General features: G+C 38.5%; 1 protein-coding gene across 7 annotated transcripts in view; it reads left to right on the plus strand.

The window, feature by feature from the left end:
- Nucleotides 1-16,228, plus strand: part of MARK3 (microtubule affinity regulating kinase 3) — a 110,048-nt gene that overhangs the window by 20,898 nt on the left and 72,922 nt on the right. For all 7 annotated transcript variants that reach the window (XM_032771596.2, XM_032771601.2, XM_032771602.2 and 4 more), the window contains 2 exons: nucleotides 4,074-4,265; nucleotides 11,618-11,671. In XM_032771596.2, the coding sequence (XP_032627487.1) occupies nucleotides 4,074-4,265; nucleotides 11,618-11,671 (246 nt within the window). The remainder of the gene's footprint in view (nucleotides 1-4,073; nucleotides 4,266-11,617; nucleotides 11,672-16,228) is intronic.

Raw genomic sequence — 16,228 nt, forward strand, 5'->3', positions numbered from 1 at the left:
AAAGGACATCTATGACATGTAGAATTAAGGACAATAAAGAGTTTCTTAAATATATTAGGAGCAAAATAAATCCTAACAATTGTTTTGATTCATTACTAGATGAATATTAGAATTTTAAAGAGGGAATCATTATTGAGCACATGTATTTATAGTGGCACCCCACAGATATCAGTTCTTTGGCCCTATGTTATTTAATGTTTTTATCAATGGACCGAAAGAAGATGTAAAATCATTACCAATAAAGTTTGTAGCTATTGCAAAGATTGAGAGAGTGGTACATAATGAAGAGGAGAGGTCACTGATACGGAGCAATCTAGAATGTTGGGTAAACTGGGCTCAGGCTAACAATATGCATTTCAGTATGGCCAAATGTAAGGTCATTCACCTTGTCCTGCATTTTTTGTTCTTTACTTACAGGATGGGCAACGTTATTCTCCAGTAACAGGAGCTCTAAAAAAGATGTGGGGCATCTTTGTGGCTAATCAGCAGAACACAAGCTGCGCCCAGTGTGATGCAATGGCCAAAAAGGCTAATGCAATTCTTGCATGTATAAATAGGGTTATTGAGTAGGCGTACGGGGGTTCTTTTGTGTCTATATTTGGCACTGGTGGAATATTGTGTCCAGTTCTGGTATTCACAATGAAGAAGGATGTTGATAAATTGGAGAGTGTTTAACAAGATCCAGTAGTTGGAAACTGAGGCTAGACAAACTGAGACTAGAAATAAGGCTTGGGTTTTTACCAGTGAATGTAATTAACCATTGGAACAACTTACCATGAGTTGTAATGGATTGCCCATCACTGGAGATTTTTAAATCAAGATTGAATGTTTTTCTAAAAGATATGCTCTAGTTCAACCACGGATTTTGGACTAGAAGTATGAGTTAATTCAGAGAAGAGTTATGGTGTGTGTTATGTAGATCAGACTAGATGATCACAGTGATCCCTTCTGTCCTTAAAATCTATGAAAAGAGCTAATCATTATGTGTTGCAACTGACACTTGTGCATTTGCAGCTCTGTCGCACCTGCAGTCCATTTGTGATCTCATGCATGTAGCTGAGCTTGGAGTGAAATAGAATTTTGCTGGAGTGATTCTTCCAGTTCATTGAGGATTGCTGGGGCACTGGGTTTTAGACTGCCCCCAGCTGGAAGAGTAGTAGAAGCTGCAAGCAGAGTGAGGAATTGAAGGAAGAGGTGACTGTTTGGAAGCCACATTGGCGGTTGAGATGGGCAGCGCCAACAGGGAAATGACAGCAGAGGGACACAAGCTAGGCAGCTTGCGGTTGGGGACAGTGTTTAGATACCCAAGTGTGAAAGGTGTGTATGGTGTACGTCCTGGGGGTTCGGGTGGACAGTATGGAGGATACATAAAAATATTGGGTAAATGGAGAGTAGGAAAAAATTGATTTTTTTAAAGGTTTTTTAAATTTAAATACATTTTTTATTTAAAAATTACACTTAATATTAAATCTGAAATTATGGCAACCCATGTTAAAGCCTAAGTTCTCTACAATCAATCATTAAAATTAAATGTAAACAAAAAATCCAAGCAGTATATATTTGCTGCCAAAATTTTAAACACAGTCAGACCCCTGAACTGGTGGAAGTTAGTGGTTAAGCACCTGGATCCAGAGTTTGTTCAAGTGCTAAACCAGCTTTTGATAGCAGTAGGTGCTTTTGTAGGTGCAAAGAGAATATTTTCTTCTTCTCAGTTTATTCTACTAGTTCAGTTCAAGGACTAGTCCATCAAAGTTGAGAAACCAATTGGGACTCAAAAAAGGCAGAAAAGGTGTTTTTTTGTTTTCTTCTTTGAATCCATAAATCAAAACGAGGCATAAAAAGATGAAATCTCTTAATTCTAAAATCCTGAAGAATATGATGACCAGAAATAGTTCAATTAACTACAAATAATAGTTCCTTTTGTCTTAATAAATCAATTTTGAGCAGCATGTTTTGATAAACTTTTTTCTTATGTATTCAACGTATTAAAGGTAGTTTTATTTAAGCGATAACTCTGAAATGCTGTTTTTGTGCATGTTTAATTGCATTCCAATTTCCATTCAAATGCTGCTCAACGCAAATAATGTGTAATATATATATTACACATTTGTTGTATGTGTGTATATATATGTACATGAAAATGCAAATTGTGTGTGTGTGTATACACACACATACTTCATTTACATTCTCTAACAATTCAAAAATTGACTGAATATATATTATGTATATAATTGCTTAAATGTATATAGATATAGTATACCCTCTTAGTTTGCTAAAAGTAGTATTGAATTTAGTGTAAAGACTATATTTAGTTACGAATCAATATGTATTTATTGTAACCTGGCTGTAGGAAAATAACTTTAAAAAAAAGTACAAATGCAAAATAATAAAATTGATGATTTATGTCAAGGTTTCCAGCTTGCTGATTTAAATAATTATTGAACTCAGCTATTAAAATAAATCCATCCTCAGGAAAAGGAATGAAGGAAGAACAAAAACAAGGAAGCCATAATAAGGCTTTGTTTTATAGAGTTTCCTTTAAATCATATATGGAAAAGAGATGCAGGAGGATAAGCATGGAAAGAAATTTCGCCTCCTCACACAATACCTGTTGTGGACTTGTGTTGTCTGAATTAATTTGGTATATCAAGGGGTCCCATATCTTATGCATCCAAGTGAGACCACATGGTGGGAAGGAGGAGAGGATTGGGACCAAAATCCAGATTCTCTTCCACCCTACCCTGCTGTGGTAGACGCTTCCAGCAAAAGCTCACTGGTTTCAGTCTTGTCTGAGAAATGTAATTCAGGGCACTTCTCTAAAGTTGGCAGCTGTGCCAGAGGATGGAGGCAGTCAGTTCCCATGGCACTAAATTGAACTGACTGATTACTCAAATGCATTGAATCCTCCTTTCCCATATAGACTTATTAGATACATGCTAACACTAGTACTACTTCAGAATGAGCAGTTGGTCCAAAGGCCTTGAAACAAATACCAGCATGATAAGATTTGACAATTAAACCCAGATTATTAGTGGCTATTTTCCAGGATAATTGAAGTTCTTGCTCTAAAGTTTGTGGCTGTACAAAAATGTATTTCTTTTGGCGTTGCAGCTTTTCTGTTATAGCAAAGTTTTTTAGCAGAAAATAGCTTGAAGGTTTTACGTTCAGCTAACAATTAACAAATGATATATGTTGTTGGTTCCTTGCCATGAGAAGGTGCTACAGTACTGTACTAGTGAGTTCAGGATACAGATAATCAGAAAGTTTTTAAAAAATTGGATGAAAGGGTTTTAAAAAAATCAACAGGAATATTTTTTTCTGTGTTTTTTTTCAATTAGATCTTGTTTGGGAGCATTTTTAAAAACGCTTTGAGGAGGCAGCAAACTCAGCCTGTGGAACAGTTTCTTTAAAGCAATCCCATTCTTCCTTATGTGACCCAGGGTGTCTAGGGTAGCCCCCACTGAAAATGGAAGGTCAGGGCAGGCTGTAAAAAAGAGCAGATTCTCCCAAACTGGAAATGAAGGCTGTTAGATTCACCAACCAATCACAAACTGTGCTCCTGGTCCCCCCACACTGGTTATCAGGAAGCTGAAAAAATAAATCACAACCCCCTTTACTGCATTCCAGTTCTCTAGCTCCTGAGCAACATCTAGGTCCAGTAAAGTGAGAAGTTATTTATAAGTCTGCTCACTATACAAAAGATTCTGCTGAACACCAAAGGGCCAGCCACATTACCAGGTCAATATTAGTTTGGCTCTTACCCAAAATACCCCGCTGCCAGCCAGTCCTTTAGTATCTAAAACTAAAGATTTAATAGAAAAGAAAAGAACAAGAAGCAAGTTGTTAAATTGTGAAAGCAGTCGTATAGGCCCATAATTAAAGTGTGTGCATGGATCAGATATATTACTGACACGCAAAAAGTATAATTCTAGATTGCTGTAAAACAGAAGTTTCTCCAGTTCAGGTTAATTACTCAGTGATAAGTAACACTTCAGTACTTTTGTTTTTGTTAATTATACACTTGTTTTATTTAACACTTTTTATCTAATACCTGTATTATATCTTTATCATAGCACACCTCTCATGGAGAAGGACGTCAAGAAGTTTCCTCTCGAACTGGGCGCTCTGGAGCTCGCTGTAGAAATTCTATAGCTTCCTGTGCAGATGAGCAACCTCATATTGGAAATTACAGACTTCTTAAAACAATTGGAAAGGGGAATTTTGCAAAAGTAAAGTTGGCTAGACACATCCTTACTGGCAGAGAGGTAAAATGCTTTTGTTAACTGTGTAAAGCATGCTCAATTGCGGTCATTCTGAAAGTGCTCTTTAAATAGCGTTATGCGAAGTCCTAGAACAGCATGGCATTTTTTGTTAACAAGAAATGGCTGTGCATTTGCTGGAAAATGAAATGTTAAAAACAAAATTATAGAAAACTAAATTCTTGGATTTAGTGATGTTTACAAAATGCTGTTTATTAAAAAGAGTTTGTTTTTTACTGGATCTTTAAGAAATGTTTGTTAGCAAGTTGTCGTCTTAGACAATTCTTCAAGGTTGAGGATGATTTCTTTTACAGGTTTTATTTTTTATGGTGACTATGGAGTCCAATTGTTGCCACAGTCTGGTTGGCAAATGTTGCGGGTGGTGTTGAAAGTCAGGGTTGGGCCATGATTGTTGGGCAACAGTCGCCTGTCTTTTTTTTTTTTTTTTTTTTTTTTTTTTTTTTCCCTTGCCATTTTTCTGTGACCAGGGCAAGGCGATTTTCCTCAAAAGTGGACATTCCTTCTTTGACAAGGCTTTGCCAGTTATCTCTGTCCTGGGCTACTGTCTCCAAGTGTGTGGTGTCAAAGTCACATCTCTTGATGTTTATCCTGAGGGTGTCTTAGAAGTGTTTCTTTTGACCTCCCCTTTTCCTTTCTCCTTTGGTGAGTTGGGCATACAGCAATTGTTTTGGTAAGTGTCAGTCATGCACACACAGTGCCCGCGCCACCTCAGCTGGTGCTGGATAATCAGGGCCTGAACACTGAAGATATTGGCCTCTGTGAGGTCACTTGACATTAGTGTGGCGATCCTCCCAGCTTATGTTGAGGATCTTCCGAAGAAAGTGCTAGTGCTGGTGTTCCAGGTGTTTTCTATAGGACACCCAAGTCTCACAGCAGTAGAGGAGATTTGGGATTACCACCGCTTTACATACTAAAAGCCCATGAAAGCTTATGCTCAAATAAATTTGTTCGTCTCTAAGGTGCCACAAGTACTCTTGTTCTTTTTTTTTAAAAGTCTGTGTGTTCTGAAATACCTGTTAAGTAAATGAATAGTATTGAAATTTGCTAGTAGAATTCCTTTGCATATGCAAACAAAGGCAGAATACATAGCACTTATAAGCTCTTTGAAGCAGGAAGTCTTTTTGTGTGTTTGCACAGTGTCTTGCACAATTGGGCCCTGACCCATAACTAGGTTCCTAGGTGCTACTGCAATACAGTTAAGTAGTAATTTACATCTGACAGTTTCTTTCTGTGGAAATAAATTATATTCCTACTAGTAAATAGCTTATTTGCTATAGAAGGTATTTCTTGTTGCTGTACCTTTGTTATCAATAGCTACTTTCAGTCAGTCTACTGCAGGATAAAGACTTTTCCTTTTCAGCACTTCCTGTTGACTTAAATTGATGGGTTTGGCATGAACTTGGGCATTGTGAGGTTAAAGTGACCCTGCTGGCCAAGATCTACAAGGAAAACCAAGTTGCTGAATGCAATACTATTGGGGATTTAATAGGTGGCATTTCCACATCTGAGTCAATACAGAACCAGTGGTACTGGAGGCAATGGAGGTGTGTCATCTCTAGAATGGGGAATAGGTGACCCACCCACCACCTATCTCCAGAATAATGCTGATGTCCCAACTAGCTTCCGATTTGGGTAATTACATTCTGACTACTTAATTTCACTTTGCATTAATAATATTCATTATTCTGTGTGCTAAGCTGTTGCGTAGCATTGCAATTTGCTGTTAAATATGGTTTAAAGAATGTGAATATCATGGACTCCAAAGGTGGGCGGTAGCATGTGACAAAGATCCAAAATGAAGGATTCCTTTTTCTCTTTGGTGTAAATCTTTGTTTAACCTCAGGTTCGTGGTGTTACAGTTCTGAAGAAAATAACTTTCAACAGTAAAAGTGAGGGACCATCATATTTGTGTGGAATTTTACATAATTTGAGGGCTAAAATAAATGACGTCTCTCAAAATGAGGGACACTTAAGAGGTATGTTCTTGTAAGACTAGCGCATAAAGTACTTCGAACTATTTCTGGAGGAAAGACAACATATAAATATGAGAATTCATCATCCTACTGCACGTATAATCATAGATGCTGTTTCTGAATGTCATCCCCAAAGGTATTGCTCAGAGGCTTTTTTTGAGAGAGATTGCAGCTATTTTTGTAGTCATATACCAGCTATTTTGGTCAGTGATGTTTCTAAACTTTAAGAATAATTAGCATTATGTGCTGCTGGTTGTGCTGTGCCCTCTTGCTATCAGTGAGAGATGCACTGAGAGAAATCCTGATTCCTAGTATGAGGGGTAAAAATGTTACTTTAAAAGCTAATTTACCTTTGAGTCATACCTCTTCCATAGAGTTTTAACATTTATTGCCACAGGGAATATACCTGTGTATACTTGAGTTATGTATTTTAAAAAGCCTTCAACTACCTCATCATAACTCAAGAACTAAAGGGGAAAAAACTACTCATTCATGAAGAAAGTACATGCTGAAGTTAGTTACTAAAATGCTATAGAGACTTTTCAACTATTTCTATATTTTTTCCAACTGTTCAAGTACAACAGACTATAATAAACCGTATTCTGAAGAGCTCAAAATAAAACTGAGAGTAAACATATTTTCAAAAGCATCTAAGAGACTGAGGGCTTGGCTACACTCGGAACTCCAAAGTGCTGCCGCGGGAGCACTCCCGCGGCAGCGCTTTGAAGTCCGAGTGTGGTCGCGGCGCCAGTGCTGGGAGAGAGCTCTCTCAGCGCTGCATGTACTCCACCTCCTCATGGGGATTAGCTTGCAGCACTGGGAGCCTCGCTCCCAGCGCTGCGGCACTGTTAACACTGGCGCTTTACAGCGCTGTAACTTGCTGCGCTCGGGGGTGTTTTTTCAAACCCCTAAGCGAGAAAGTTGCAGCACTGTAAAGCGCAAGTGTAGCCAAGGCCTTAGATGATATCAGCTCCCAAGTCCCATTTTTAGAAGTGACATGCACTTGTCATTTAAATGACATAGCGTTAACATTTTCAGAAGCACCTAGCAGGTCTCAGAGTGCAAATTCATCCCATCTTGATCAACATCCTACCAAGGAAAGAATCAGAATGATAAAGGTATCTGTCATCAGCTGTGAAGTGGAATAAAGCCCAATCCTCTGCTTAGTTCTCTCCTAATTGCAAAGAAATAGACTAGGTTCAGAAGTTTCAATTAGAAACGTAGTTTCTTTCTGATGTATATGAGAGCATAGCTGATATTCAAAAGTAATGGTATAGGATCTACAACACTTCTTCAACATTGACAACATCTGGAATTCTTGCAAGTAGGCTTTGTATCATAGGTATCAAGAGTCTCCATTCTGAAAGGCTGGCCAATGTTTTGTCAACCATACTTAGTACAGTAGGTAAGAGGAGGGTTTTAGCTTTTCCCTAGGATGTCAACTGTATCTATCTAGGTGTGGCAGAATTTAGTTTTTGTTTTTCTTTTCTTTTTTTTGTAATTTTGATCTTTCATATTGATTTTCATCTTTGTTTATTTTTAACTTTTAATTTTCACAGATGTGGGAAATTAAGGAGGCATAGGATTAGGGTGGTGGTGGTGACAGCAGGGTTGCAAAGGGCTTTCAGCTCAGTCAAAGAACCTGAGACACCCACCCTCCACGGGTGCAAGGTGTGGGGGAGGTTGCAGTCCTGGCCCAGCAGAGTAGAGACCGCCAATCAGGGTCACAAGGCGGCCACCCTGTTGCTGAATGGCTTCTGCTTAGGGATGGGCCCTGTATTCTTGATCGTGAGCAAGGAGCTGTGACAGCGGGGCTACAAAGGGTGCTCTATGCAGCTGCTGGACTGGTGACACTGGATCCCTGCAGACACATGGTGTATGAGAGGCTGTACTTGCTGACCCTTACTGTTGGATTTTTGTTGTTGTTGTGTCTGTCCGGTGAAATTAATGTTTGCTGATGATTGGCAGATCAAATCCTGCCAGTTTACTGGTATCAGAGAGCTTTTTTTGGTGGCAGTAGTGCCATGTGTATGGATGTGAGAGGTGGACTCAGTTTACAGGACCCAAATCCATTGAGCCTTTATAGGTGGAATCAAATATCTTTAAATGCCACCTGGAAACTAATAGGAAGCTAGGTCAAATCAGAGAACACATTTAATATGCTTCCTGCAGGAAGCACCACTTAATCAGGCAACTGCATTCTGTGCCATTTCCAGGTCTTTAGGTGCCAGGCCCACGTACAACATGTTTAAGTAATCCAATCTACAGGTGACAAAGGCATGGATTACTGTACCTCCTGTCTGTATCCAAAAGAGATCTCAAGGTGTAAATAGCCTTTTTATCTAGGGAAGAGTAATATGACTGATGTAGTGTGAAGACAAAATTATGTCTTGATCACGCAGGGTAATGAATCAAAGGAGAGAGACTTATTACACTGTGTATTTGGAGGGGTTTTTTCCTTAAAGGGATGTTTTTCAAGATTTCATAATGGACTTTAGCCCCAGAAAATGGTAGTGAAACTGAACTTTGGTTTTTCATAGCATACTCTAGTGGAATGTACTACCTAATCCCCTCAAAGTTAAAATTCTTTTTTGTAGTCTACTGGTGACAGCTTACCACTGTTTTACATCTAGAGAGAGGCTCAGAACAAACTTGAATCTGAACACTCATAAACTGTGGGAATAATTGAGATGCTGATCGGGTTCTGAACTTCATAGTTCAGGCCTAAGTCTGTATATAATGGCCTCTTTGATAGTGAAGGTGGTTCTTTAAGTGCTGGTCTCTGTGTATTCCACTATGGGCACTCATGTGCTCTGTGTACCTGAGACGGGAAGATTATTGCTAGCAGTGTCCTTTGGACCCTCAGCCCTATGCTCTGAACTTAGGATATAAGGTGTAGTATGGACCAAGTACCTCTCCAGTTCCTTTCAACTTCCTATGGTCTGAGAGGGGACCCTTGACCTTTGGCATTTACCTGCAAATTTTGTAAATAGTTTTATTTTACAATAGATAGCTAGAATAGATTTGGGCTTGGAGGGCTGTGATGGGGTGTTCTACCCACTGCAGGTATAGCACCTCCTCCTAGTCTTTCTGGGAAATAACTCACCAGGTTGATACCTCTCCCCATAGTTGGAAGCCTTCCTTCCTCCTCTCTTTGTCGCTCTAGGAGCTGCTCTGGCCTCTTCATGACTCACCTCTCTGGCTGGGTCATGCTGGTGGTTCCCCTTCTGATTGGGCACTGGAGGGGGAAGGAAGTCTCTTCTCCCAGACAGGCTTAAACAGTTTTCCTATGCACTGCCTGACCAGGGCTGCTTCCCCAGTGACTGGTTGTGGAGCCTGGGCCCACCCTTTACTCTGGATTCCTGCTCTGGGGCCCTCTAATCAGCAGTCAGCGTCTGTTCCACCCATGCCTTGGGAATTAGACCAGTAAGCCATACATCTATTCCTGGCAAACTGGTTGAAATAGTAATTAAAAATAGGATAGTGAACACCTGGAAGATCACTGTATCTAAATCTAACCACTGCTGTTTCTCCAAAGGACAACAGGCACACTAATCTATTACAATTCGTCAAATGTATCAGTAAAGTAATGGATAAAGGAGATTAAGTTGACAATTTTAGACTGTCAAAAGGCATTTGAGAGGGTTCCTCACAAGAGATTGTTAAAGAAACTAAGTAGTCATGCAGTGAGAGGCAAAGTATTATGGATCAAAAATTGATTAGATGATGGGAAACAGAATAGCATTAAATGGACACTTTTCTTGGCAAAACATTGGGATACCTTTATGGTTTTGTGCTAGGATGAGTGTTGAATATATTCAGTTATTTGGAAAAGTAGTGAGCCTTGAAGTAGCAAAATTTGCAGCTAACACAAAATTATTTGGTTAGTAAAGACCAGAGAAGACTGGTGAGGAATGAGGAACATGACGGCAAATGAAGTTGTGTTGATAAATAGAAAATAATAAAGACTGGAGGAAAAATGTACACTATTCATGCATAGGGCTCTACCAAATTCATGGTCCATTTTGGTCTATTTCATGGTCACAGGATTTTAAAAATCATAAATTTAATTATTTCAGGTATTTAAATCTGAAATTTAACAGTGTTGTAATTGTAGTGGTCCTGACCCAAAAAGGAATTGTGTGTCTGTGGGGGGCTTTGTGGTACTACTACCCTTACTTCTGCGCAGCTGCTGGCAGGGGCACTGCCTTCAGAGCTGGGCAGCTAGAGAGTAGCAGCGTCAGTTGCTGGCTCTGTAGGTGGAGATGTTCCCTGCAGCAGCGCAGTAAGGATGACGTAGTATGGTATTGCCACCCTGAAATTTGGTAGGACCCTATTCATACATCTTACAAGATCCTGAATTTAACTTGGAGAAGGGACTGGTATCATTGATACCAGTCAATTAAACGTCTGCTTATTGTGGGTTTCATACACGTTTCGCTGGAGCACCTAGTACTGGACATCACTGGAGAACAGGATACAAGACTAAATGCACCTTAGGTCTGATCTGATAATTTCTATAAATGGACTGTTTTTAGTCATAAGAAGCTGTCTAGCTTATTTTGTACCTCAGTTGAAACACAGTGTCTCCCCTTCCTTACTTCCCCTGTACACTCTTGATTTGGAGATCCTTTCATGTCTTATAGTGTGTGGCAGCCTTGGCACTGAATTTTCATTTGATCAGTTTCTTGAACTCTTACATTTTAGTTTAAGAATTAATTGGTTCAAAAATGTTTGTGCAGTGTTTACAGAGAAGATGGAAACCTGATAAAAGAATGAATGATTAAATTTGTGCAGTGTAATTCACTTCTTTGTTGTATACAAGATGCCATTTCTCTTCTTTCCAAGAAGGGAATAACATTAATAGAATACTAACGCTGAGCACATACATCTTCAGTGAATGGCCAAAGGTCAATTTAACTGCTGTGAAGTTTGTATTGCAATACCTGTAATTTGCTATGAAACTTTGCTTTTAAAACATTTTCACAGTTTGCCTGTATATAGGTGGTATTTTATAAGATTATAATCTAGAGGAAAATTACTTCCCTGCAATACGGTATTTAGAATAAGTTGCATTGCAATACATCTTTCTTCCTACCATTTGAATTTTCCTCTGCTGTAATACCATTAAGTGCTGTTTTTTGTCCAATGCATCCAACAGAACTGAAGCCTACTTTTATTTTCTTTAGGAGCCATTTGTTCCCAATACTTTTATTCAGAGTGTTTTATTAATAAAACTATATCTGTTTAATCTTCTTGATCTGATTTCATGCCTTGCATTTCTAAAACTAAACAATTTGTAACCATGTTACAATCTAATCAGATCTAAACTGGAAATATTGATCATAAACTTTTTTCTTCTAGGTTGCAATAAAAATAATTGACAAAACACAGTTGAACCCAACTAGTCTTCAAAAGGTAGGCTTCTTTGATTAACTGTTCTTATCTTTCAACTGTACTACAGCTTGTTTCCCTTTACCTCTTCCTCCTCCGACTCCTGAATTCACATGCTGTGGTCCATGAAGCAACACCTGCCTCACATTTCATATAAATACACAACTGAGCTAGTGCATCTTAATGCTGACTTTTCTTGTAAAAGGCCTGTTTTGGACAGTTTTGCAGTCATGCAAGATGAGCACGTGCTTCAAATAAAGAATGCATACGAAGCTACAAACAGAGACAATTGCATGTCTTTTGCCAGTCTTACTTTGTTACTCAAATAGCCTGAACTCTTAAACTGAAAAAGAGTATGTCTGGCTTCCTTTGGGTGTATTTTTTTCCTTCCACATGTGGTCCAACTCAGTAAAAATGGCATTCATGAGCATTTGTTTTGTCTCAGTCACTTCAGTAGTCACTTTGTTAAATTTACGACTACAGAGTTTCAGTCTGTAGGCTAAAAGTCAAACTATGTCTATGCCTCATACATAATCACCAGCAAAAAAGATTCTACAAATATAATCCTTTTGATGAGTGAGGTTGGAGGAGAGAAACCATCTCACTCTCTGCCATAGTCATATTGGCTCATCTATGCTTGCAAGAATAAGTGATAAATGCTACTATTGTCACTAAGTACACAGATATGACCTAGAGTTGTACACAGGGGGCACACCTGTTGGGCACTTTCCTGACTAAAACACTGATAGCCAAAGGCTTTTATGTATGTACTTTAATAAAAATAGATGGATTTACCCAATTTGGGTAAGGTATAATACCAGGAATTTGTTTTATGTGAAATCAGGCTAAAAACACTAAATAACGTATATATTTATTCAGATTTATACAAATAGTAAAAGGCCATGTGCGTAGGTGCTCTTATCTAAATTAATGGCGCAAAAGCAAATAGGGAAAACACACAAGCTTTTGGGGACTGGATGGCTTAACCAGTTAAGAGATGGAGTGTTTTATTTGTAAGTTATTTTGTTCAAATTGGCTCAGGTAAACTATGACCGAAAGTCATCATCTGATGGCTCTTTAGCCTCTGTGAAATAGTGTTGTTCAATTTTAAGTAAAAGGTACATCCATCACAAAAACAACCACCACAGTCAACTTTTTTGGGAGCTTCAGTGAAAGTGGAGAAAAATGCAAAAATGTATAAATATGCATTAAAACATTTGTGATGCAATTTGTAATTATATGTTTATTGGTTTTATTCATATTTTATATTTAATGCTATGAGTTTTACACTGAAGTTTTTTAATATTGTCATGAAAGTATATGTCACTTTAAGAGCGGTTATGCATTGTTGGAAATCTACCCTTGAAAGTCAAATGATTTGTTAGTTACTCAGAGCACCTTGGAAGAAGAATTGGGGGAGAGATGGAAAGACAAACAGAGAGATAGTGACAGGTAATCAGGGAGGTTCACAGCAACTCTCTTGTGAGTGGTGAAGAAACGGCCAGCATAAAGGGAGAGGCGTGGAGCAGCTGAGGAGAAACAATATCCATATCTCAGTGTATTTCAAAGATCTCTACTATCTGGAGTTTATACCTTGACTTACCATGAATTTCTTGCAAATCACTTTTCAAAAACTTGGGGTAGAAGTGCAATTGTGGAAAATACACATGCCCAACGCGAGTAGAATTTGTGCATGCAGAGAACCAGTTAGACATGTACCTAGTCATCCACACATGCATGCAGCTGCATGTTTAAAGGGGGATAGATGTTTCAAAAGTTTGCTGCATATTGTTTGAAGTTAATCTTTCAGCATCAGGGTTGTGTAGCAGAGTTTATAGCCTGCTCTGAATCAACAGCAAAGATGTGCAGTGCGGATTGCTAAGGTGGAAGCTGTCTCAGCCTAGGAACCTTAAAAGCAGAGATAAAATATTTGGTGGTGATGAGAATGGTACAGAGTAGCTAAGCACTGACGCTACAGTTGTATATGACTCATCTTTAGGTGGCAGAGCCAGTGATGGTGATGCTGGCGCCTTCCAGTCTACTAGTTTCCTCTCTCTATCCATCTCTCATCCCAAACGTTTTTATTTTTTTCCTAGGGATACTTGAGATTGATTTTTGTAAAGACAATTTATTTTCTAGAGCCTAATTACTATGATGATGCCTCTGCATATTTTAAATTGACTTGAATACTATACTTCTCTCTTGTAGCATTTTCCCTGTTAGTACTGTTGGATCAAATTTTTCTAAAAGCAATCCCTTGCCCCCCAAAATATAACATGTAAGTTTTTGAAAATGAGTTTCTGTATTACAGAAATTCACTTTATTTTAGCCAAGATACAATGTATCTTGTGTACATTATTAATGCAATGATTTATAACTAAGTACTGTACTGAAAATTCCTTCCTAATGAGGAACTCAACATAAATAAAATTGCTAAGTCATTCTGGAGAAATACATTAATTAGTTTTCATTTTGTGTGTTTCAAATGTTTTAGTAGGAAAAATATTACCATACTATAGTGCATATCACTTATTAATTTATTTTTTAAAGTTAAGTATCCAAATATATGATGGCTGAAGAACAATGTGTAGATATTTGGCACTTACAGGCCATTTTACGAACGGTTAATTTAAACAGTGTCCTTTCTGTGACAATTTTATCTAAGGTCCGTACCTAAAGGATAAGTGTCAGGATCTAGAAAGGTCCTGCCTGTTTGTTGTAACCACTAGTCTTATACTTAGATTGTGAGTTCTTTGGGACAGTGATAGAATTGAAGTGTTTGTATAGTGCTTAACACAGTGTGGTTCTGGTCCCTGATCAGCGCTCCTGAGCACTGCCACAATACAAATAACTAACAAGGTCTCTCACAATGAATCAGTTCCTGGTTACAGATAGAACCAGAACTCCAGCCCCCTTTTCTGATCACTAGCCAACACGCCAGTGTCCAAATATAGGCTTAAAACTTAAACTGACTTTAGGAAAGTGCACAAAAGCCCACATCCTCCTGAACTATTTTTCTTTGTGTCAAAGCTGTAAGGGTGTGCTTTTAGCCTGGCTGAATTAGTGATTGTAATCTTAATTTTCTTTGTTGCCGCTTTTGTTACTTCTTGTTTTCACAGTAAGGGTCACATGGGTTTTTAGTTGTTTTTCAGTGAAGCTTTTAAAATGCCTAATACTAGCACCATTTTATTCTGCTATGTAAATAAGCTCAGGCTTAGTAGAAGTAGTTTGATTCTCAGTATCTTGTTTTCCAGGTTATTGTGGGGGCCTGGGAGCTCTCTGGGGCATGATAGAGAGTCTGTGTACGTCTCTTGCCTGATGGCTTCTTCTGCTCAGTCCCTCCAGTAACAGTTTTGCTTAGTTGTTCCCCTATATCTAAGAATGCACGTTCCTTAAATTAGCAAAGGGGAATACATTGTGTTACCACATTTGATTAACAAACAAACCTAGTTCTCTCATATTTTAGCATAGTTGCTGTTGTGTCTGCCACTTTTATTTCTTTCTCCTCCTTGGTCTACTTCATCAGTGGTGAAACACCCAGTTATGCACAATTCGGATTATTCATGCTCAAAGATGTTTGTGCCATTCAACAGGAATAGTACAAAGGATTTTCTTTTCCTCGGTTTTGTTGGCTCTTACTGTTCTTTCTCACACCCTAATCTTTTTTTTAATGTAAATTATTTTAATATCCATTGACTCATAGCTGCAGCCGCTACTCCCTACAGATTTCAGGACACATTTAAAAAGGGAAGATATATTTATTTTTTAGAATGTGTGGATAGATATGAGTTGAAGGAAACTTGCAGTAGCACTACTATGTACTTATTTTCATCCATTCTTATCTCTTACTTAGTCTGCAGGATCCTCTAGGCACTGAGCGGTTACTTTTTTTTGTCCATTTTGTAATGTAGTATGTTTTCCACTTAGATCTTTCTTTGTTAAGCATACCATAACCTTTTAATTCACTAGTGTAGCTGTAAGGCTAGTGTTGGATTTAAAAAAAACCCACTTAATTGCTCCCTTTCTTGTCAAGCCAGAGCAGCTTTCACAAAATAATCAAGACTTGAGAATGTCATCCATCTGGAGTCTTGGGATGATGTGAGAGGATGTGAACAGTTTGCAATTGATTACAACATATTGCACTGCCTAAAAAGATGATTTCTTGTGTCCCTTCTCACAAGTCTTCTGAGAATGGGCATTTGCAAAATAAAAGGGAATATACATACCATAGCATTTGTATTTCAGTGTTCTCGTGGTGATGTCTATCTTATATTTAGGTTGTCAGAAGAAGTGAGAATGTTTGACATTCATAATTCAAGTTTTTGAAGGCAGTACTACATATTAAAATAACATGACCTTCATGTCAGTTTTTCAGTGTAACAGAAAATAAGTGCACAAAGTGTAGAGAGAGGAGAAAGGATAACTTTGCTGTTTTTAATTTAAGGGTATGGCTACACTTGAAATTTCAAAGCCCTGCCGCAGCAGCGAGTGTGGTCGGAGCGGCAGCGCTAGGAGAGCTCTCCCAGCCCTGCATGTAAACCACATCCTCTACGGGTGTAGCGTGCAGCGCTGGGAACCGCG

This window comes from Chelonoidis abingdonii, chromosome 4 (assembly GCF_003597395.2).
Source record: "Chelonoidis abingdonii isolate Lonesome George chromosome 4, CheloAbing_2.0, whole genome shotgun sequence".
NCBI classification, from domain to species: Eukaryota; Metazoa; Chordata; order Testudines; family Testudinidae; genus Chelonoidis; species Chelonoidis abingdonii.